This window comes from Equus przewalskii, chromosome 5, assembly GCF_037783145.1.
Source record: "Equus przewalskii isolate Varuska chromosome 5, EquPr2, whole genome shotgun sequence".
Lineage (NCBI taxonomy): Eukaryota > Metazoa > Chordata > Mammalia > Perissodactyla > Equidae > Equus > Equus przewalskii.
The window spans coordinates 81461260-81484963 of NC_091835.1; the positions used below are offsets into that span (position 1 = coordinate 81461260).

Here is a 23704-nt window from a genome sequence, read left to right on the forward strand (position 1 = left end):
AAGTTTTGGCAGTTATGGATAAAGCTGCTGTAAACATCTGTGCAGGTTTTTGTGTGGACGTAAGTTTGGGTAAATACCGAGGAGTGTGATTTCTGGATCGTATGGTGAGAGTATGTTTAGTTTTGTGAGAAGCCACCAGACTGTCTTCCATGGTGACTACAGTGGTCCCCCCTTAGCTGTGGTTTCGCTTTTCTGGTTTCAGTTACCTGTGGTCAACCTTGGTCTGAAGATATTAAATGGAAAATTTCAGAAATAGACAATTCATAAGTTAAAATTTCACACTGTTCTGAGCAGTGTGATGAAATTTTGTGCCATCCCACTCCATCCTGCCTGGGAAGTGACTCATCCCTTTGTCCAGAAGATCCACGCCATATATGCTACCTGCCCATTAGTCAACTAGCAGCCCTCTCCTTCATCAGATCGACTGTGGGGTCTTGCAGTGCTTTTGTTCAAGGAATCCTTGTTTTACTTAATAATGGCCCCGAAGTGCGAGTGTTGTGATGCTGGCGATTCAGATATGCCAAAGAGAAGTTGTTGTTAATCTCTTACTGTGCCTTATCATAGGTGTGTATGTATAGGAAAAAACATAGTGCGTATTGGGTTTGGTCCTACCTGTAGTTACAGGCATCCACTAGCGGTCTTGGAATGTATCCCCTCTCAGGTAAGGGGGTACTTCTGTATACCATTTTGTATTCCTGCCAGCAATGTATGAGATTTTCTGTTGCTCCACATCCTTGTCAGCATTTGATGGTGTCAGCATTCCAGATTTTGGCCATTCTAATAGGTGTGTAGTGGTATCTCATTGTTGTTTTAATTTGAACTTCCCTGATGACATATGATGTGGAGCATCTTTTCGTATGCTTATTTGCCATCTGAATATCTTCTTTGGTGAGGTGTCCGTTAAGGTCTTTGGTCCATTTTTAATTGGATTATTTGTTTCCTTATTGTTGAGTTTTAAGAGTTCTTTGTATATTTTGGAGAACAGTCCTTTATCAGATGTGTCTTTTGCAAATATTTTCTCCCATTCTGTGGCTTGTCTTCTCATTCTCTGGATGTTGTTTTTAGTTTTTAGTTTAGGAGAAGTTTTTAGTTTTAATGAAGTCTAGCTTATCAATTGTTTGTTTCATGGATCGTGCCTTTGCTGTTGTATCTGGAAGGTCATTGCCATACTCAAAGTCATCTAGGCTATGTTATCTTCTAGGAGTTTCATAGTTTTGCATTTTGCATTTAGGTCTATGGTCTATTTTGAGTCAATTTTTGTGAAAGGTGTAAGGTTTGTGTCTAGGTTCATTTTTTTTGCATGTGGATGTCCAATTGTTCTAGCACTCTTGGTTGAAAAGACTATTTTTCCTCTATTGCCGTTATTTATCCTAATTTTTGTTTTTTAAGATCTAACGTTTGGCCTTTGAAACACGGTAGTGGATGGAGTGACATACCTGCCATAAGACATAGCTGCTCTTACGGCTTACGTCAGACTTTGAGGTGCCTTTAGACAGAGGATTTCAATGTGTCACAAGAATTACTGTGATAATTGGAATTTTTTTTCATGTTTCATGTAACTTTGAGGGATCATAATTTCTTCACAAAAACTTAAGTATCTATCTCAGTTTTATATCCTTGTGAAAAATGCAATGATAGACAGACATACCTTTAAATTTTGCTTTTTGGTCCTATAAATCGCTCTTCTCCTTACTCATAGAGTGCAAGGTCCCTGCCAGGGCTCTCTGCTCTGCTGGAGATCTGCTCTTCACCTCAGCTGGCCCCGGTCTGTCCAGGACCTCCTCCCTCCTCTCAGATTGAATATATTCCTTTTATTGCTAAGCTCCTATTTCCAAGATGATGATGCATTTACCTGGGAAATTCTGTCCCAACATAAGAAGGCTGAGGAGACTCCCTGGGCCTGTCCCCTCCTGTAATAAAGGCCTCAGAGGGACCTTCTCAAGAGTATGCCCCAGCCCTTATTGACTTCGTCAAGACTATGACCCTCAAAGTAGAAATCCCAAGCCAGGGTTGAGAGAAAAAGGAGCCCTTGTCAGGTCTGGGAGATAGTTGTTTTGGAAAATAGGATTTTGTGATATGCTGAAAATAAAAATGTGAGACAGCTGCTTCTCTACCAACAGGTAGGGCCAGCTACGATTTTGTTCTGAAGGCTGTTTTTCCTGTGCTCTGGGGAATGAGTGGGTCTTCTTGGGAGGGGAGCATAAATAGCATGCGAGCTGACAGGGAGAGGACCAGAGATTGATGGATAGAACTCAGGTGCGTTTGCGGGATCGTTCTAGTGGTTCTTGACATCTTAGAAAAGGTAACTCAAATGGAAAAGTGAGAATAAAAATAGTAAATTTGAAGAACTTGTGAGACGATCTTATGAAAGAAATCCAGATTTTAAGAGTACCATTTGTTCAAACAAAACCTTGGTGCATTCTCCCAGGAGAGGAAAGTGGACAAGAAGCCAATATTGGTTGTTCTAATAACTCAGGTAAACGGTGAGTGAATCTTGAGACCTGCTTCGGGCGGGTGTTTTATGACGGCCAGTATTGAGATTCCCGTTGGCTGCTGATGAAGGAGGCGCTCTGTGACTTTCTCGGAGCGAGACTGAGGGTTGTCTGAACACAGCTACTTATGGGGTGAACTCAGGTCTAGTGGTCTGTCTAGAAATTTCAGACAGAAGCAGATTCTGGGTCTGAGTTACTGAGATAATTATGCCGCCCGCTCCTTACCCAGGGTGGAGATGAGCCTAGAAAATCCAGAACATTTGGTATGGACACATTTAAAGGATAGTGTGCTTTGGCTAGCTGTATTTTACCCATTTGAATATGTTCTTTCTATTTAGGACATGTTAAGATACCAGTTTTTATGAAGCCGTCCTGTTCTTTACCTTTTTCTTCAGATTATGATTTACCTTATTGATAAGGTGCTTCCTGAAAGCTATTTCGTCAATAATCTCCAGGCGCTGTCTGTGGATATGGCCGTCTTCAGAGACCTCCTGAGACTGAAGCTCCCTGAATTGTCTCAGCACCTGGACACTCTTCAGAGAACTGCCAACAAGGAAAGTGGAGGTAGTGATGACCCAGTGCTGTCATGCCTTTGAAAGGACTTTACTTCTCTGCGTCCACTGTCCATATGAGCCTAAGCTTTGATGGAAATACAGGTTTTCAGGTGTTTCTGTTGGTGAGAGTTTGCTGCCATGAAACTGATTTCTAGAGCATAAAAACAAAACTGAAAAAAACTAGAGCCACGTGTTGAATTGCTAACTGGTCATGGTTAGGAAGTTGGCCAGGAACCTCAGACTTCACCAGTATCAGATCAACAGCTAAAGTGATGTATTGTACTCCAGATGAAGAAGGGTGTCTGGGTCTTACCATCTAGTTAAACTGCTCTAAGCTGGTGCAAACCTATAGGAGTTCTTTAAAACTGAGCTACGGATAGAATTTAGCACAAACTGTGGTTTTGCCTGAACTGTTGAGGTTATGGGGAATGGAGTGTGTATTTTCATCAAATGGCAGGAGATAAAAGCAGTCCTTTGGATTGAAATGTTTAATGCTCCTTTTATTCATTCATGCTAAGGGTGTTTAGGTTTAGCTGAGGTGAACGGGCTAGTTGTTTCTGGAGGATGTCTCTTCTGGACCTCCGGGTAGAAGCTCACCCGTGAGGGCACTGGGTTGAGTGGGGCAGTGATGGAGATGGCTCTGCAGGCGGGTCTGAGAGTGGCCGTCATCTAGTGGGCATCGTCCAGCTTTCCAAAGTGCCTGAGCTGGTAGCTGCAACTACACCCCTGCTTGCACTTGCGTGGCTGTGCTCGGGATACCAGAAAGAGTAGTCACAAGTTTGTTGTGTTTCTGTAAATGGTTGCTGGATCCTGACCTAAGCATTTAAATCTGGGAAAATATTAAAGGATTTTGAGGACTTAATCTGTGATTAAAATACGCTAGAAATTTTAGTGACCCCTGGGTGGTGTCTAAGCATTTCCTTCAAAGCCATTTGAATAATCTCATTTAATTTGGCTGTGCAGTATAATTTTGCACCTATGTGGATTTCATAACGCTTCCATGTAGAACCACTTTGCCTGCCCCATAGTCAGACACACTTAACTGTGCTCCAGGTGCCCTGCACTTGCCCATGGCGGGGTGACCTCAGACTCTAGTCTCTGAACAAAGGTCTCCCTTTCTTCCTAGGTAGGAAGAAGGAAAATGAGTGTGGGAGAACACATCTCTTTTTGCTTATATTTGCGTAAATGCACATTCTGACTGTAATTTGGAGGGAGGATTAGTCCACGTATCTAAATTTTTGTATTTTATTAAAATACATTCTTATGCCATTACAGGAAATGGGAGAGAGCTCTGTGTTTTTACTTAATTTAGAAACTTCAAAGTGAGCTGGATCCCAGATCTTTAAAACTGTGTACAGTTTAGTTAAAAGTATTTTAAAATTTCATGTTGTTTAATTTCCAGATATTTTGGGATTTTCCAGCTATCTTTCTGTTGTTGATTCCTAGTTTAATTCCATTGTGGTATTAGAACTGTGTATAATTTAAGAAGTAGACAAGTAATATGTAATGAACAATTTTATTTTTATCAGCAGCATTTGAATACACGTGGGCTTTACCTGGTTTCGAAAATTGGCTTTTGCCTTTGAGAGGCTTAAATCCTTTCTTTCTATCCTGTTTTTGGTGAGGAAAATATTTTCCTTAGTTTTCAGCACCCCACAATAGGTAGAGCCAAATTAAGTTTTAGGTTAAGATTTCTGAAATATCGCAAAGAATTTGTAAAGTTCATATTATTGAAATTTTTATTAAACACCTATGTTCTTCCAGAAAAAGGAAAAAAAAGAAAACAGGAAAGAACCAGAATTTAGAGATATTAACAAGTCAGTGAGGCAGTGTAACAGATTTGGGTGGCCGCGGAAGATTGAAAGAGGGTATTTTTATATGTCGGCAGTCGTCAGTTCTGAAGAATTGTGGAGTGCTGGTTTTCTTCCAGGTGGATATGAGCCCCCGCTGACGAATGTCTTCACCATGCAGTGGTTCCTCACTCTCTTCGCTACGTGCCTCCCTAACCACACAGTTTTAAAGATTTGGGATTCAGTCTTCTTCGAAGGTTCGGAAATCATCCTAAGGGTGTCACTGGCGATCTGGGCAAAATTGGGAGAGTAAGTGATTTCCCCCTTCTGTTCTGTTCTGTGGTGTGGAGGGGCTTATGCAATTTTTGTGCTCTAATGTGTAAAACATCGATATTAAGTATGAGGAAAAGAGAAAGTTATGAATTGTGCAATCGCTTTGCCTTCTGAAATCTCAGCTGGCTCGTTCTTCAATGTTGGGTGGCAGGTGGGATCTATTTTATTTATTTACTTATTTATTTTTGAGGAAGATTGGCCTTGAGCTAACATCCATGCCAATCTTCCTCTATTTTGCTTGAGGAAGATTGGCCCTGAGCTAACATCCATGCCAATCTTCCTCTATTTTGTAATATGTGGGACACCACCACAGCATGGTTTGATGAGCAGTGTATAGGTCTGCACCAGGATCTGAACTTGCGAACCCCAGGCTGCCCAAGTGGAATGCATGAACTTAACCACGCTACCACCGGGCTGGCCCCCAGAGATGGAATCTATTTTAGAGAAGGGGGCAGGCTTTTTCAGGCCTGTAGACTCCCCTCCTCCTTCCCATGCTAGTGTTCTGGCTGGTTTACTCTTTTTCAGCATCTTTCCTGACACTAGTTGGGAAGAGGGAAGCTGGGAAGAGGGAGAGGAACTTAGATGGAAGAGGAACTGGGAGATCTGGAGAAGGGTGGGGGGGTTTGTCAGTCAATATCGCAATTTGTCTTGTTTTTGAATCTTTCTTATTTTGGTCTGCTGTTTAGAGCTGTGATAAATGAGATTATATGTGATTATATGTATAAGTATCTAGCATGGCACTTGGTACATAGTCAATAGCAGAACACATGTAACTTCTTTCCTTTCATCAAGAATTAATTCTATGTTGAAGTCTATTACCACCAAACATATTACCAAATAGATTTTACTTACCTTCCTTACTAGTGGCAGGGCTGAGAAAACTAGGGTATTTTCACCCATCTCTAATATATTGTGAGTATTATGTTAAAATTCTGCCTTTTGGATAATGGAAGAAATATTAGGCTGAAATTGTTAGAGTTAACTTAAGATGCAGAGAAGTTTTTAATATTTGTTTCCTAGAGCTACAGATGACTTGATTGGATAGCCAGAGACAACATATCAGAAAACTAGTAAATCACTGCCAGTGTTTTGTTTCAAAAGTCTTTTAACTAGTCTTTTCATGTATAAGTTTTTCCTAGGAGACTTGTAGCATTTTTTACTTTTTGCAAGAAAGATCCAGCAACTATCAATTCAGGGATTTAAAAAATCATTGTTGTGTGTAAGTGTGTGTAAACATCACATAGCTGACTGCTTTGACTATTTTATTGTACGTTGCTTTTCAGCTAGGCAAAAAAAAAATCATCTGTGGGGGATTTGGGGTGCTATTTACTTATCTTTTTCATTTTCTCCCAATGTCTACCTCTTTCTGCTGTCAGATATTTCCAGCCTCCTCTACACCTTGGAAGCTCTTTGAGCTTTGATAGTTTCTCTAGGCGTGATAATCCAGTTACTGAGTAACTAGTTTATAGGATTAAAATAGTAAGCACTTTATTGTATGCTGGCTCAGCTATGGTCACCCTTGTGTTAATTCTTAATTATGGGGCAGCGGGAAAAGAGGTGATTCTGGTTTTACTCCCATCTCTCTGTTATCTGTAGGATCAGAACTTACTCATACAGTCATCCCAGGGATGTCACACTGTTGAAATAATAACTGTGCTTGAAATCCAGTGTTCGTTGAGTGTGTACAGTGGACAGGCGTTGTTCTAAGCACTCTAGATGTAAAATAAACTCCTTTAGTCCTCACTGTCATCCCATGAGGTGGGTACTGTTATCATCCCCATTTTACAGATGTGGGAACCGAGGCATAGAGAAGTTCAGTAAATTGCCCAAAGTCACGCAGTTAGTAAGTGGAAGGGCCCGGTTTTGAACCCAGGTATGCTGGCTCTAGAATCTGCGCTTTTAATAATGTGAATCCATTGATAATAAATAGCTACTGTTCATGAAGTTCAGGCCATATATGAACCACACTGGTGGGATTGTAAATGTTTCAGAGTCTTTGCTCGTTATAATTCTACATGTTTTGAGCACGCAGCTTGTTAAGCGAAACGAAATCAACCAGCAGGCCTCATCAGTTGCGTCATTATGTTGGCAGTTTAAACACATTATCTCATTCGTTCTCCCATGACCCTGTGAAGTGGGTAGGGTGATTCTTCTTGTCTTTTCAAGTGAGAAAACTACTCCGGGAAGGTTAATTACTAGTTCAAGGTCACCCAGCTAATGAGTAGCAGACCCGGAACTTAATCCTGGATCTTTCCGATTCCAGTGCCTGTGAACTTCTGCACAAACTCTCCATTGGAAAAACCCTAAACAGCATGTAGGTAACCTCCAGTTTGCGTACCCCTGAGTAACGTATGTGCCTTCACTATGGTTATCCAGGGGACGTCTCCTTTCACCTTGCTTCTGCAACTTGGAGTTTCTTCCTCTCACTCATACCAACGGTGCTTTGGGGGTATTTAAGTTATGGACCATCAGCTCACCATACTGGTACCCCTTTTCCGTGTCCTTTCTCCTCTGACCCTACTGCTTTGGTTCGATCCCTTGTTGCCTCCTGCCTGGCCTGTTGCGGTGAATCCTCCCAGGTCTCCCGTGGAACCCCATACTTGCCATGCCACCTCCAGGCCCCCCTTGCCAAGGGCACCTCTGCTCCCACACTCCCTCTTAAAAGCCTTTCAGTGACTCCTGCCCTGAAGGGGCTCAGCTGGCGGGTGAGGCCCCGGCGATTTGCGCTCTGCAGCTCCACCTTCAGCTCTCGCCGGCTCCCTCTGGCGGTGCAGCCACCCCCAACTCTGGTCGTGTGTAGCTACTTGCAGTTCTCTAGCAGGGCCTGCTGTCTCCTGCATCCACGTCTTTGGAATGCTTTTTCTTCCTTGTCAACTCGGAGAATGTTTTTCGAAACTCATCTCAAGCATTGTTTCTCTTCCTCATGCCCCAGGGTAAACTTAACCACCTTTTCATTTATGCCCACATGCTACTCTGTGTCTTTGTTATAATGCATCAGCAGTTTATTTCATTTACGCATTTACATGATTGTGGCAATGGGATTTGAACGGCACTCCAGAGCCTAAAGATCCCCATCATCGTATTTTCTGGATGGCCTTCGGGAAATCCCCCAACATTAGTGTGTCTTGACTACATGTCTGTACTCGGTGGGCAAATAGGATTATCCTACTATACAAACAGGGTCAGTAATAGGTTGCCAGGTGGCAGAGTCTTTATTTACATGTGGAACCCAACACAAGAAGCAGGGCGTCATCTCCAACCAGCGGCAGGGCCCTGAGAAGAACTGGAAAAATCCTGCCTGTGAAAACATCCTGTGGACTGATGAAATAGGCCAAGAATGAAATAAGATCAAGTTCTTGTGTTTTCCCTCGTTCACTTCTACTGTGGTCTGGGTTCAGTCTGTCAACGATATTGCAGTCTGCAGATTAACAGCAACAGATTCCCTCCAGGGGGTAATTGTCTTCAGTACCCAATTTCCTGGTTATGGTTTCTGATCAGTTGTGGGTATTCTGATGTATAGAAAGTGTCACACGGATGCAGTAAAGATGCCACAGTGGGGCTGTGAGGCTGGCTGGGGAGCAGGGTAGGAAAGATGGAAACTCATCCTGTCATAAGTCCTCTGAGCTGCCTTTGGTATTTTTTTTGTCTTTTCTCTGCATACAGCAGACTACACTGGGAGCGTGTTCTGGGATTTTGATTTTTGTGGCCTGCTAACTTGATTGCTTTGAGCGGGAGGTGACACATCAGTTGTACCTGTAGCATGCACCTGATAGACACTGTGGGTGTCCTCAACGAGTCTTTCTCTGTCCTTTCTTTATCTAGGCAGATAGAATGTTGTGAAACAGCGGATGAATTCTACGGCACCATGGGGCGCCTCACCCAGGAGATGCTGGAGAATGACCTTCTGGAAAGCCATGAACTCATGCAAGTGAGTGGGCAGCACGGTCTGTGTTGCCTCGGGGAACCCTGGGTACTGTGGGAACAGCAGTGCTGGAGCAGGGGTCTCGGGAAATGTACTGGTCAGCCCGCAGATTTAGTTTATCACCTGACCACGAGTCTATATATAATGGGATAAGAATCTAACCACGTCACAAGAGGAAGGAGTGAATAATGAAAATAATGAATAATGGATATTTGTTGTGGCTTTCATTCAGACTGTGTTGCTTAAAAATCATGAGGTACAATACAAAAATATATTTAAAAAAAAATAAACCAGACCCTCCCTCCCCCCCCAAATTACCAGGTGCTTATTCTGAATCTGATTCTTAGTCTTATTAAAGGGAGACTTGTGGGGTGAAATAATTATTTTGAGGAAGGAATTGTTGAGGATAAAAAGGAGATTATTCTAATCAGCATTTTAGTTGTTTTGCCCACATTTTCTATTCATGTTATATTATATATTAATCATAAATTTCAATATGAAAGACTGGAAAGGTTTTGTTGTTTGCTGGCACGTTGCTCTGTCTAATATCACGTTCGCTGAGTCATTGAAATCGACAGGAGTCTAGAAGGGATAGTGGACTTGTTCACATTGTCTCTTCCATTAGGTTCTGTGACCTAATTTTGTCCTCACTCTCCTCCGATGCTTCTGACCATTTGTTCTCTTCCTGGGTCTTTCTCTTGCTCACTGACCAACTGTGGGCCATTCCAAGCTTGTCCTTGGGCCTCAGTTCCTTCTTTCTCTGTGATTTCTCCCTCCTTTTTCTTGGTTTCAGCATTTCCCTTCATATGAGGTTCCATGCCTGAGGTCATTTTTGGGTTCTGGGGCCCAGTTGACAGATTAGAAAATGAAGCCTCAGGCCCCTGCTCCAGGACTGGAGGAGCTTCCGTAACTTTGCTCATTTCTCAGCACCCCCACTCCTTCTCAGAATCCCTCACTTTAGCAGACAAGCTACCTGATTTATTGAGAATATTGACCACCTGATAGAACCTCCCTGAACATCCGTATTTTTATTTCAGCTTTTCTTTGCATTCTCATCTCTTCTTTCTTCCTCCTTTCTGTCTCGGAGGAGGAAGTGTTCTGTCTGACCCTCTGATTCCAACCCTTTTCACACATCCTGTGCCGTTGCTTCGTCCCTCACTCATTCTCTCCTGGAGGCAAGTGTCTTTTATTGACCATCACTGCAGGTCAGTGCTTGGCGTTCAACACAGAGGACATCCTTTACATCCTGCAGAACTGCCCAACGCGTATGCCCCAAGCAGGACTCTGAGATAGCGTCCCTTCTCCCTCACTCATGAAACTTCAGTGGCTCCCACTGCCTCCAAAACAAGGCATGACTTTCTCAGCCTATCAGCCAGTGCTCTCGACTCTCTGGCGCTAAGCTACCTTTTCAGCCATGGTTCCTGTTCCTCCTTTTGTACCCTTGACCGATCCTAGTCAAGTTAAACTGTGCTCCATGCTCCCAGACATGCCTGGTGAGGTGCCTCCTCTGCTCTCTGCTCAGTCTTCCTCTTCTGCCATCACGTGGTTAAGGACTGCCTCCTTGTGAAAGTTCCAGTTCAGACGCCATCTCCTTTGTGACACATTCTCTGATGGTCTCAACCAAAATCATCTCCCATTTCTTTAAGTCACCCCGACATTGTCTTTGTGCCTCTCCTGTGAGCATTTGTCACGTTCTGCCTTGAGTTAAGACACTACCTGGTTTCCTCGGTGACAGTTTAAGTTCCTTGAGGACGGAGACTGTGCTTTTGCTCGTAACACTCAGCATTTTGCCTTTTTCTGGGGGTGTCAGTACATTTATTAATTCATTAAGCAAACATCTATTGAGAGTCTGCCATTCGTTTTCTGCCTTCTCTCTTTCCATAAGTAATTGCTGAATTAGACATCCGTCACTGATGACGGCCGTCCTTCCAGGTCCCCTCTGCTCTCGTCCGGTCAGCATTTTGCTTCTGGAGCAATTGTCCACACTTACTGCTTCGGTCATTTCATTGTTCTTCATGAAACCTTCACTGCTTGCTTGTTATTAATTGCAGTAAACAAAATGCTTCAGCCTAGTTTTCTAAGCCCTATATTAACTTCTCCAGATATTTATTGAGCATCTCTGTATGTCAAAAGCCTTCTTTGAGGGAATTTATGTCTGGTTTTACCTTTAAAGACAAGTAGGAGTTGTTCAGGCTCTGTGTGTATATGTGTATACGTGTATTCACGGGTGCGGTGTGTGTGTGTGTGTGTGTGTGTGAGTGTGTTGGAGGTGGTGGTGCAGAGCAGACAGGCAGTTTGTGATTGACGGGGCAGCACGAGCAAGGGCAGAGCACTGAAAACCTGTGTGGCGTGTGAAGGAAACTACAAGTGGTCTGGTATCAGGATGGCTTATGGAAGACCGCAACCATGGGAGTGTGGGCTTGATCTTTCCTGTCAGTGGTTGTGAAATTGTGCTTGTTGGAGGTCTAGGGCTTCTGTGGAGCCCTTGGGAAAGGAAAAAGAAGCACTGTGGCCTTCAAGGTTTTGAGGAGAGGAGAGAAATTGGCTGAGTTTTGTCTGATGTTGACTACATGGGCAGTCCTGTGAAGGGTGGCTCTGAAGGGTCCAGTCTGATAGCAGGAGGCCTGGGAGGAGGCAGGGGTGGGTAGAAACAAGAATGGAACTGGGGCCGGCCTGGTGGCGCAGCGGTTAAGTGCGCAAGTTCCCCTTCGGTGGCCCGGGTTTGCTGGTTTGGATCCCAGGGGCGGACATGGCACCATTTGGCACACTATGCTGTGGTAGGCATCCCACATATAAAGCAGAGAAAGATGGGCATGGATGTTAGCTCAGGACCATTCTTCCTCAGCAAAAAGAGGAGGATTGGCGGCAGATGTTAGCTCAGGGCTAATCTTCCTCAAAAAAAAAAAAAAAAAAAAGCAACAAATGAATGGAACAGAGACAGTACTTAGAAGGTGAAGTTGATGCGACTTGGCCATGAAAGATAGATATGGGACGAGGGAGAAGGAAATGGGGGAGACAAGCGCAGTCTACAAGTTTCTAGCTCAGGAAGAAGAGCGTAAGTTCATGGCGGAGGAAGATGAGTTTGATTGGAGAGGGTTGCATTAGAGGTGTGCTCCTGACCTATCCGAAGGAGTTCCCTGTGACTTCACAACTGGGACCGATTGCACGGGTCACAGCCCTGTCCCCACCCAGCCCTCTTAGCCTGAGCCCATCCCTGTGACGGGGCTTGTGGTTCCTCTGACACTCTCTCTGTGAGAAACCTCTCTGCCTGCCTGGGGCCTGCTCCACCTCCCCCCACACACAGCCTGTTATCTCAGCCCTTGGGGATGATGCCTCCTCCGTGCTCCTTCAGTACTTAAGATTTTCAACAATTGATTTAATGCTAATTAGGTTATTTTATATTGTTTGATATTTTTTCACGTATGGTCATCTTATTTCTCTAATGAAGCAGCAAGTTCCTTAATGATAGGTAGGGGCCTTGTCCTACTCTGTATCCCCATAGCACCCAGAGTTGCACTAAGGATGCCCATGGGTTGCTCAGCGAATACACAGAATCGTAGAACATTAGAACTTGAGGCAGAGGTTTCCAAACTTGACTGTGTCCAAGGAGCGTCTCAGGAGTGGATGGAGATGCAGCTGTTTGGTCCTGATGCAGGTGGCTTTGAAACAACACTTAGAGGAACACTGGCTTAAAAGAAGCTTGAGGATCAACCCACCTGATTCTGTCACTTCAGAGAGAGGAAAGTAAGGCTTGGAGAGGGAGCATCTTGCCGGTTTCTTAGGTCATCTGATGGCAGACCCAGGACCGAGACCCAGGTCCCCTCTCCTGGCCCCGTGCTTTTCCCCTCGACCCAACAAACTGCTTCCACCCTATTTCAAAACTTGTCTTTCTGAAAGCTGAAATTGTCTCTAGAAGAATAAGCAACATTTTATCTCACTCAAGTTTAAACGTTGCCAGAAGGAATGAGAGCGTTGTTGAGATTTGCCAACTTTCTCCTCTAGGAATTTCTAATCTTAGGTATCAGGAGAAAAGAGAATTACCTCTTTATCCTGTGTTAAGAGAATCCTGGAGGGGAAATGTAGGCTGTGGCTTGATTGATTAGATACTATTTTAGTAGCATTTCTCTTGCCAAGGAAAACATCTGGGTGAGGATGAACTGAGCCTAATTTTGTACAACTTATGTTTTCATGTTTCTTGTAAAGCGTGTCAATAATGAAAAAAGAAATTTAATTCCTTTTCAGCAGTGCCTAAATATAAATGTCTATGTAAGTATGTGTCAGTAGTTTGGATAGTAAATAGACTTCTTGGTTTTCCTTGGCATCATAGAGGATTAAGGAGAGAAATGGTGAATGTCATTTCAAGCCACTCTCTTTTCTGTATTCAGTCTTTTTTAAAAAATTAATTCAATGGCTGTGATCCAGTTACAGTGGACCATAAATCTGTCAGCAAACTTGAAATGCCTCCAGATGAAGAATGTGGACTGCGTGTAAGATCTTTATTTTTGAGCTGAAGAGATGCAAGGATTCTCCCTGTTTGGTCTTCCCCATTCGTTTCAGATCCCAGTGCGATACACAAAATAATCTGGGTTTTTCCCCTCGTAAATCACCACACTCTTTTTTTTTTTTTTTTTTTTTTTTTTAGCAATGGCGTATTATAAAAAATGGTGTTTGAAAAGGAGATTGGGAGAAAGCCATTGAATTAGTGTATGTGGATTTCAGGAGGACTTTTTTCAAAGTCTCTCATGAATTCCTTGAGGGCAACAGAGAGAAAAGTTATTAGATGTGATTATTAGAAGCGTTTGTAGGTGCTTGGAAAAACCTAACCAAAGTGCTTGTCAATAATTTACTGTTACCTTGGGGGCTCTCATGGGCCATGAAGCAGGGTCTGCCCTTGGACTGTTCATTTTTTTCCATCAGTGATGGGGTGGAAATTACAAGGATGTGGATGCTTGTCCAATAGAAGGGTAATGTTTGACAAATTAGTGCTGTCAAAGTTGAAACGATCCGCCCTGCAAAATAGTGTGAGCCATAACGAGAAGAGTTTAAGCAAGACCCCTCTGACCATCTGTCTGAGATGCGCCAGAGAGAGCTCCTGGGGAGGGAGGTACCTGCAAAGAGGTGCTATCAACACATTTGTTTCAAGAACACTGATTTCTTCTTTGAAGGAGTAGCTGGAAGTCAATGATAGGGAAAGGAAGACCAGGAATAGAGAATGAAAGCTCAATGGAGTAAGTTTTCTTTTTGGGCAAATGTCTTCAGCTGAGTGGCCTTTGAAGGAGCTCACTACAGGAGCCCAGGCCACCCACTCTGGGGCAGGACGGGACGAAGGAGGGACGGAACGTACTTCCCACTCCTTTCTTATAAACTTCCTGCATGAGGCCGGACAAGGGAATTTTCTGATCTTTTTATAAAACTGGCAAAAAAAACCAAAGTGAGTCTTCAGCTGTTTACCTCACAATTGTCTTTAATGAGACCTCTTCATTTGTAAGGAATTTTGAAATTCCTAGAATCGATAAGTTCATCTTTTAAATTTGAATCCAAATGGTATGGGTTTCTTAAATGTCTGAACCAAGTTTCTAAATTGTTAAAGAGAAAAGGTCCCGTGAGTGAGGGGCAGGCTGGCTCTTGGCCCGGCAGCAGGACCATGTTAGTGTGTGATGGTGACAGGCTGATGCCGCTCTGCTGAGGCCCAGGTGGAGGTGCCGCTCTCTGACCTCAAGTTCGGGTGCTGAGGAGAGGATTTCACATCTCTCTCTTTCCCTCGAAGGGTGTCTGGAGCTAAGACAGGTCCTAAGAGCGAGGAGGGAAGACTTCTCCTTGGGTGAGGAGCTGTTGGCACCCTTTGTGGGATCAAAGAATGTGAGAGTTCACTCTGACCATGTTGTTAATGAAATTAGGGGAAGTATTTCAGGCAGACAGAATATATGAAAAATAACATAACAAAACTTATATACCCACCACCCAACTTAAGAAATAAAACATTAACAACCTAGGTGAACACCCACGTCCACCTCTCTCTCTTTCACCACCCCGCTCCTCTCAGAGGTAATCATGGTCTGGAGTTTCACGCCCTTCATTTTTCAGATGAGGAAAAGGAGGCCCAGAGAGGTTGGGAGCTGGCTTAGTTTCACACTCCAGACTGGTGGGAACCCCAAGACGACTTCTGCTTCTTTCCAGGGGGGAACAGTTCACTGTTAGTAAATTTGTCCTGCTTCTCAGCCCTGGGGTAGAATCAAGTAGGTCTGAGATAAGACAGCTGGGAGATGACTTTAGTGGTCCCCATAAACTGTGTACTTTGCATAATAAGTGACGGGGAAATCGAAGGGAAGGAATTTTAGCCAACAGTTGCTTGTTTGGAATCTTGGGATGGTGCAGTGAGATTAAGTGGACACTGAAGTTTGAGGACAGTCAGATGTACAGGCTGTTGAGGCTCACAACTGCGGTGGAGCGTCACGGGGGCTCAGAGCTCAGAGCTAGAGTGAAACAGCCACACGTGTAAGCAGCCTTCTGAGCCCTTGTTTTCCTCCCCATGCAAATATTGGATATCTCCTAAGCCTTCAGAAAAACGGTCCCGCTGAAATGAAAAATACCACGTTAAAATTTTCCTAGAAAAGCGTCATCAGGAGGTTTGAACAGCTTCCTGGGAGAAATGAAAGTTAGTGTGATTAATATATGTCTTCTGGTGAGTACGAATCTGAAGAACTGAAGAAATATGTTGGGAGCAATTCAATTTTAATAAAATTAAGAGCAAACAAGATTTCTTTTCTCCTGCTGATAGAATGATATATAATTTTCAAATTTTGGGGGAAGCACAGGTGCTTTTCCCATTTTTATTTATAGATTTTTTTAACAGCCTATGCTTTATACCCTGTCACTTTTTTCTTGTTTATTTTTTATTTCTTTAAAAATAACAGCTAACAATTTTCACCTAGAACTCATTCACAGACATTGGAAAAGGTGGTATCTTTGGAGAAAGCTTGCAGTTGATCACAAGATCACTCACTAGACCTAATTTTACCCAGAAGGCTGACACTAAATGTCGATAAAAATCATCAAACAAAGCTTTGAAAGACAAGGGCTCCCTCTGAAGAGCTTTGCTGGGTTGGTTGGTAAAGAAGTGCTGGGGAGCTGTGGGTTTCTGCATTAACTCAACCTCGAACGAGCAGGAGGGAGTCAGAATGCCCATCTGCCCACCCGTGTTTACCACTTGGGACGCCCAGTCACAGCGGGAGAACGCCCCACTGCATTGACCGGCATCCTTTTGTCTTTCTCCAAAGGGAATGTTGAAGTGGAGTCTTTCCACCTGCTGTGGAAGGGGCAGTCAATACTGCTCTTCACACTCCAATCATAACTTTGTCTTCCTAGGATTGATCAGAGTTGTTCAGGCCGCCATTTCAGACTTGGCCTTTTTGCTCTTGCTTTTCAGACTGTTTATTCTATGGCTCCATTCCCTTTCCCCCAGCTGGCAGAATTGAGGGAAAAATACACCTACAACATTACTCCATTCCCAGCCGCAGTTAAATCCACCTCAGTTTCTGGGTAAGATCTTTTTTTTTTTTTATTGTTTTCATAATGGAAAACAATACTTTGTTATTGTAACTTATTATTTGTTAAGCCCTAGAAATATGTTCAGAGGAATTTGGTACTTAAAATCTGAATGTCTCTTTCCAAAAGGTTTTGATTTAAATTCAAGACAGGGATTTTTAAAAGTGTGCTTTCCAAAGAAGATTGGAACATAAACTGAAGGCGTATTTAGCAACCCCACTACTTATTTAAAAACATCAAATATTGAAAGTCTCAATAATTAAAGTAATGTGCAACTGGTTCCTGAAGAGACAGATGAGCTCATTTAAAATGCTATAAAGACCAGAAATTGACAAATGTATATACAGGAATTTAATATATGAAACTTGGCATATCAAATCAATGGTGAAGATACCCTATTTAGTAAATGGTTCTGGGCCGGTGAGACCTATACGGAAAGAAAGAAAGTTAGAGTCGTACCTCACGCCAAAAATCAGAATAAATTTCATACGGATGAAAGAATTACAAGGGAAAAATGAAGTAATAAAATTAGCAGAAGAAAATGTAGAAGGAGGACTTTAGTTCCTTGGAACTGGAAAGGCCTTAATAACTGACTCAAAATAAAAAAAATAAAGGAAAAAAGTAAATTTAATTACTTTAAAAATAATTTTCTGCATGACTGGGAATAAAACAGAACAAAACAAGATCTTCATAAGCAGATGTAAAAATATTTGTGGAGAAATATTTATAACTGAGATCTCTCATATATAAAGTTCCTAGAAATTAGTAAGAAATGACCACCCAATTGAAAAATGATGAAAAGATGGGAATAGGCAGTTTATGTAAAAGGCAATATCACTTGTACTAAGAGAAGTACTTAAAACTAGATTGAGATTCTGTTTTTTTACCTGTCACATTGACAAAAATCCAAAAGGTTGATGTTCAGTCTGCTGATAAGACTGTAGGGAAACAGATGCTCTTATCCATTGCTGGTGAGAGGTTAATCACTACAGAATTGGAGGCGGGTGACTTGGCAGTATCTGCCCAAATTACTAATGTATATATCCTTTGACCCAGCACCTCTACCTTTATGAAATATCCCCGAAATATATTTGTACACATACGTGGGCTCTGTACATACAGCACAGTGCTGCCTTATAAAAGGATGAGGAAACTCCATGTGTGAATGTGGAGAGATTCCTAGGTGAATAAAAGTGAGGCACAGAAGGGTGTATACAGTATACTAATATTTATGCAAAAAGAGGAGAAGAATAAGACTATATAGTCATTTTTGCTGATCTGTGCATAAAGAAACTGAAGAATATATAGGATGCTAGTAATAAGGGTCACCTGTGGGAATTAGGTGGGACAAGAACTGGACAGAAGTTGGACAGGGATGGGGGGAAGACTTTCTATATATACATAAATTATTTTCTACTGAATATTCACTACTTTCTTTGTATATTTCTTTTTCTTCTGTTTTCCAAGACGACATGGTAAGGTCAAAGACAGTGATGAAGAGAATGACCCAGACGATGAAGATGCTATTGCTAATGCAGTGGGATGTCTTGGACCTTTCAGTGGGCTCCTTGCACCTGAACTGCAGAAGTTCCAAAAGCAAGTGAAAGGTAAAGAGGTGGCTCTCTGTTGAGATGATCACAATGTGCTGGTTCCATATAGCAAGGGTGTTATTGTTATGTCCTATAAATGCCTATTGTTTCCTCAACTGGTTACCACTATTTAAAGGTCTTTATTGAAAATATCTTCTCCGTTACTTTTTCCTTTAGTAGGGTCTCTCTGTGTTATGTGCTGTATGCATAGTACATATTTCTTTTCCTTTAGGGTGACTTTTGCTCCTCACTCATCTGATCCGACTTTGTGTGCTCAGTTCCTTAGCACTGAGCCTGGAATATAATAGATTCTTACTGCATTCTATTTGAGTTTAATTGAATTCATTCTAGACTGGCTTCTCTTCCACTACAGAAATACCCTCTAAATCTAAAACATGGTAGCTTCTACTTGAATTTGAGTGACAAGGAACTCATTATCTCACAAGACATTCCGTTAGATTCCTCTGCTTAGCCCATGGTTTCTAGTTGCAAAGAGATTGCCTCCGCCTACCAGTTGTATTAATAGTTCTTTTTGGAACAAAACACAAGAAGTCTGCTTCTCTTCCACCAGACATCTCTTTGAATCTCTCAGGATGGCCATCATGTCCCCCAAAGCTTTCTCCATGATCCAAGTTCAGAATTTCTTTAAGTATTTCTCGTGAGATGTGACTTTCAGAACTTTTAATATTCTATAAATTCACCTCTCAATGTCCTGCGGTTTGGTGCTGTCCCTCCTAGGATGTGGTGCTCTGAATTGAATGCCATGCTGTATTTGCTGTATTTGTTTTTTCTTGTGCGGAATAGACTTCCTGTGCCCTAGGTTATTGACAACAGCCTCTTTTGAAGCAGTTCATGATTCGCCCGCTGTGTTCTTTCCCGTCTTGAGTGACAGTTCTTCCTTTAGGATATTATTGTACCTCTTCTAGTTTGAAGACCATTTTCCTTGCTAAAAGGACTGAAACAGAATGTCAGGCACCTCTGCTTCTTGTCGCCATCTGCTAACTTTATGCTACCTTCTCAAAGTCACGGGGCTGTCTTCTCCTTTTCGTTCTGCTTGCTTAGAAGTCTTCTTGTTTTGCCTTTTTTGGTAGTGGGAGTTTTGAGTCTGTTCCCCAGCCTGAGTTTGTTTTGAGTTTTAACCTGCCGGATGGTTTGTGTGTATGTCCTTGGTGCGTACTCTCCTCTCATCTTTTTAAATGGCTTTTAAACATCTGAACCCAACAATAGTCCTGCTGATCTCATAATGCCCACTACTCTCTCTCTTGTTGCCTGAATTTCAGCTTTTGGTTTCTAGCCATGGAATCAATATGTATTTTAACTCTAAAATTCTTGAATCTGCATTTGGTCTGCATTCCATTTATTTTTCTGTTTTTCTTTCCGTGCCATTATGTCTTCCAGGATGACATGACCACTTTCTCTGAAGATTCATCATTAGTCTTTCTTTTTGGTTTAATGAAGTTCAGACTAGCAGGTCCCCTTTTAATTTTCTTCTCCTTAGAGAAATGTTTTCAGTAAAAAAACATAAATTCATCAGATGTTTATTTTTAATATTTTCTTTCAGGTTTGTTAATAGTTGCTTTATGAACTTTCGTGCTCCTGTGTTGGGTGCATAGATATTTATAAGTGTTATTTCTTCTTGATGGAGTTTCCCTTTGATCATTATATATTGCCCCTCTTTGTCTCTCTCTACCTGCCTTATCTTGAAGTCTACTTTGTCTGATCTAAGTATTGCGACACCTGCTTTCTTTTGTTTGCCATTAGCTTGGAGGATTGTCTTCCACCCCTTCACTCTGAGCCTGTATTTGTCATTGGAGCTGAGATGTGTGTCCTGGAGGCAACAAATTGTTGGATCTTCTTCTTTAATCCATCTTGCCACTCTGTCTTTTTATTGGATAATTCAATCTATTTATGTTTAGGGTGATTATTGATGTACGAGGGCTTAATGCTGTCATTAATTATATCACTCATTTTCCGGTTTTCCTGCATTTCCTTTGTTTCTTGTCCTGTGTGTTTTGGTCTACCCATTGACTTCTGCAGTTTTTTATGATGTGTTTCTTTGTTTTTTTCCTTATTTATTTTTTGTGTCTCTGTTCTGCTTTTTCGTTTAGTGACTACGTTGAAGTTGTATTCAGAATCTCGTGTATAACATAGTCCATTTTCTGACAGCCTCGTATTTCCTTAGTCTAAACTGATTCAGACCCTTTCCTCCTCCCCTCCTAAGTTATTATTCTCATCTCTTATTCCAACTTGCGTTGTGAGTTTGTGGTTAAAGTGACAAGATTGTCTTTGTTTTTGGTGTTTTCCTTCCCTTTAGCCTAATGCTATAGTTGCATATTTGCTATCCTATTCTGATTCTGTCTATTTGTCTCCTTACTCTGTTTTATCACCCCTTTCTCCTTTTTTTCTTTTTTCAGGTATGAGGGCCTTCTTGAGGATTTCTTGTGGTGGGGGGGGGGGGTCTCATGGTTATGAAGTCCCTTAGCTTTTGTTTGTCTGGGAAAGATTTAATTTCTCCCTCATGTCTGAAGGATATTTTTGTTGGATAGAATATTCTTGGCTGAAGATTTTTATCTTTTAAAGATTTGAATATGTCGTTCCATTCTCTCCTAGCTTGTAAGGTTTCTGCAGAGAAGTCTGCTGAAAGCCTGATAGGGGTTCCTTTGTAGGTTATTTTCTTCTGCCTTGCTGCCCTGAGTATTCTTTCTTTGTCATTCATTTTTGCCAGTTTTACTACTATATGCATTGCAGTAGGTCTTTTTACATTGACTTATCTAGGAGATCTGGACACTTCCTCCACACATATTTCCCTCTCATTCCCTAGATTTGGGAAATTCTCTGCTATTATTTCTTTGAACATGCTTTCTGCTCCATTCTCCTTTTCTTCATCCTCGTGGATACCTATAATTCTTATGTTGCATTTCCTCATTGAGTTGGATATTTCTCGGAGACTTTCTTTCTTTCTTTTTAGTCTTAGTTCTCTCTCCTCCTCTGTCTGGAGCATTTCAACATGTCTGTCTCCGATTATGCTGATTCACTTCTCTATGATGTCCACTTGAGCATTCAGGGAATCCATATTTTGTTTTATCTCTTCCATTGTGTCTTTCTTCTCTAATATTTGATTGATTCTTCTTTATAGTTTCAATCTCTTTTGTGAAGTAGCTTGTGAACTCATTGAATTGTTTCTCTGTATTCTCTTTTACCTCATTGAGTGTTTCGATGATAGCTATTTTGAATTCATTGTCATTTAGTTTACATATTTCTGAGTCCTCAGGACTGAATTCTGGGTGCTTCTCATCTTCTGTGTGGTCTGGAGATTTGATGAATTGCCTGATGCTGGAAGGATGGGTCTTTCTCATTCTGATATTATTTGGTTGCAGTTACAGCCTATCGCCACTGGATGGGGGTCGAGAGCTGCGTATTCTGAGCCCTCGGCCCAGATGGGGTGGCTGGGTGCGGGTTGTGGGGGCTGGGGAGGCGCTTTCTCCTGCATGCAGTCCAAAGTTTCCCTATCAGCTCTAGCTATCTGGTCTCCTGGGGTCTTGGCTTGGATAAGGTCACCCCTGCGTGAAAGCTTTCGCCCCATTAGAGGGCTTCTGTCTGGGCTGCTTGGCCATGGGAGTCGTGGATGATCCTGGGGACATGTGAGCCCTCCCTCACTCCTTCCCTCATGGAGCCTCCCGCAGCAGTGATCCCAGTCTCTAGGGGAGGGAGCAAAAAGTTCTCTCTTACTCTGGTCCAGCTCCTCCAAGTGGTGCTCCAGCCTCTCCATCCTCCATCGTATGGCTGCCGTGACTCTCTGAGGATTTTTGTGCTTTTAGGGTATTTTCTGTTGGTATTTGGTTGCTCCTTTTTGTTGTATGTTGGAGGGGAGAGAGTCCCAGGCAAGTTCACGCCGCCATGATGCTGACGTCACCTCACCAGATGTTTAGCCTTTATCTGAATAATGCTTTCAGCAGATGTTAGGATAGTTGAAATCCTCCATCAATATTTTCTTGTCTGGTCCCCAGGCCAGTTTTACATATTGTGCTAGAGGAGCTCGTCTCATCCCTCTTTGCCCTGTGCAGTCTCTGCACATATTCTCACACAGTACTTGTGCCTCTTTCCTAGATGTCGCCTCAATTTTATTTCAGGGACAAATCTGTTAGCTGTAGGTGTCACAGGATCAGAAACCACGTCTGACATAGCACACATGGTAAACAGTTAGGAAATGTTTGTTAAATGAATAAAAACATTAATTTCTAGTGATACAGTGATCTGAAGTCTTGATAATTTTATAGAGTGTGTTGCTATTTTTAACTTAAGAAAAACTCACTTTTAATGACTGACTAAACTCCACGAGCTCTCAGTCCCTTATACATTCTCATGCAGTTATACAAAATCTGTACACTGACTCAAGACATCTGGAGTTACGCTTTTCTAAGGGAATTTTAGAAAATGGCAGTGATTTTTATCTGCGAACAGTTGATCTGATGTCTATAAAATGAACAAAGTGGTAATAAAATCAAACAATGAACCCATGCAGCTTGTTTTAGACCTACAGTTAGGCTGATAAGAAAATGCAGAATTATTTTCAGGACCAAATAAAAACAGGCACTAGGGGGCTGGCCCCATGGCCCAGTGGTTAGGTCCACGCGCTCCACTTTGGTGGCCCAGGGTTTCACAGCTTCAGATCCTGGGTGTGGACATGGCATCGCTCACCAGGCTATGCTGGGGCGCATCCCACATAGCAGAACTAGAAGGACCTTCAACTAGAATATACAACTATGTACTGGGGGGCTTTTAGGAGAAGACGACAAAAAAAAAAAAAAAGAAGAAGATTGGCAACAAATGTTAGCTCAGGTGCCAATCTTTAAAAAAAAAAAAACCAAACAAGCACCAGACAAATTCTAGTGTATATTTTTTTTGTGGTTTAGAATTTCCTAGAGGTTAAGATACTACACCAGGTTATAGTGGAATCCATCCCCATTTGGTCTTCTTCACGGACACCATCTCCTTCTCTCCCTTCTCTGGACTGCAGACCCAAATGAAGAGCAGAGTCTGAGATCTAATAACATTGCCGAGCTGAGTCCGGGAGCAATCAATTCCTGTCGAAGTGAATATCACGCTGCTTTTAACAGTATGATGATGGAGCGCATGACCACAGATATCAACGCCCTCAAGCGGCAGTATTCTCGCATTAAAAAGAAGCAGCAGCAGCAGGTTCACCAGGTGTATATCAGAGCAGGTAATGTGAGACTTGTTTGAATCGGTGTCAGCTCTGTCAACTTGTGAAGGAAGCACAAGTGTTCCTAGACGGCCTTGGAATTCTACTCGCCGTGGCTCAGCATCCACGCACGCACGCAGCTGGCGTGGGATGATAGCTATTTAGCATCTTGTTTTTGATTTTATCTCATCAGGCTCTAAAGAAGCGACAGAGCGTGGGTTTTTAGGTCCCAAGGACCAGGCAGTTGATGGTATTCAAGACATCGTTACTGTGTGG

General features: G+C 42.4%; 1 protein-coding gene across 5 annotated transcripts in view; it reads left to right on the forward strand.

Annotated features, from left to right (window-relative positions):
• Positions 1-23704, forward strand: part of TBC1D30 (TBC1 domain family member 30) — an 85229-nt gene that overhangs the window by 54986 nt on the left and 6539 nt on the right. For 3 of the 5 annotated variants that reach the window (XM_070621961.1, XM_070621958.1, XM_070621959.1), the window contains 6 exons: positions 2888-3056; positions 4977-5145; positions 8992-9097; positions 16518-16630; positions 18104-18243; positions 23243-23449. In XM_070621961.1, coding sequence (XP_070478062.1) covers positions 2888-3056; positions 4977-5145; positions 8992-9097; positions 16518-16630; positions 18104-18243; positions 23243-23449 — 904 coding nt within the window. The remainder of the gene's footprint in view (positions 1-2887; positions 3057-4976; positions 5146-8991; positions 9098-16517; positions 16631-18103; positions 18244-23242; positions 23450-23704) is intronic. The other 2 variants (XM_070621957.1, XM_070621960.1) reach the window with 1 other exon arrangement.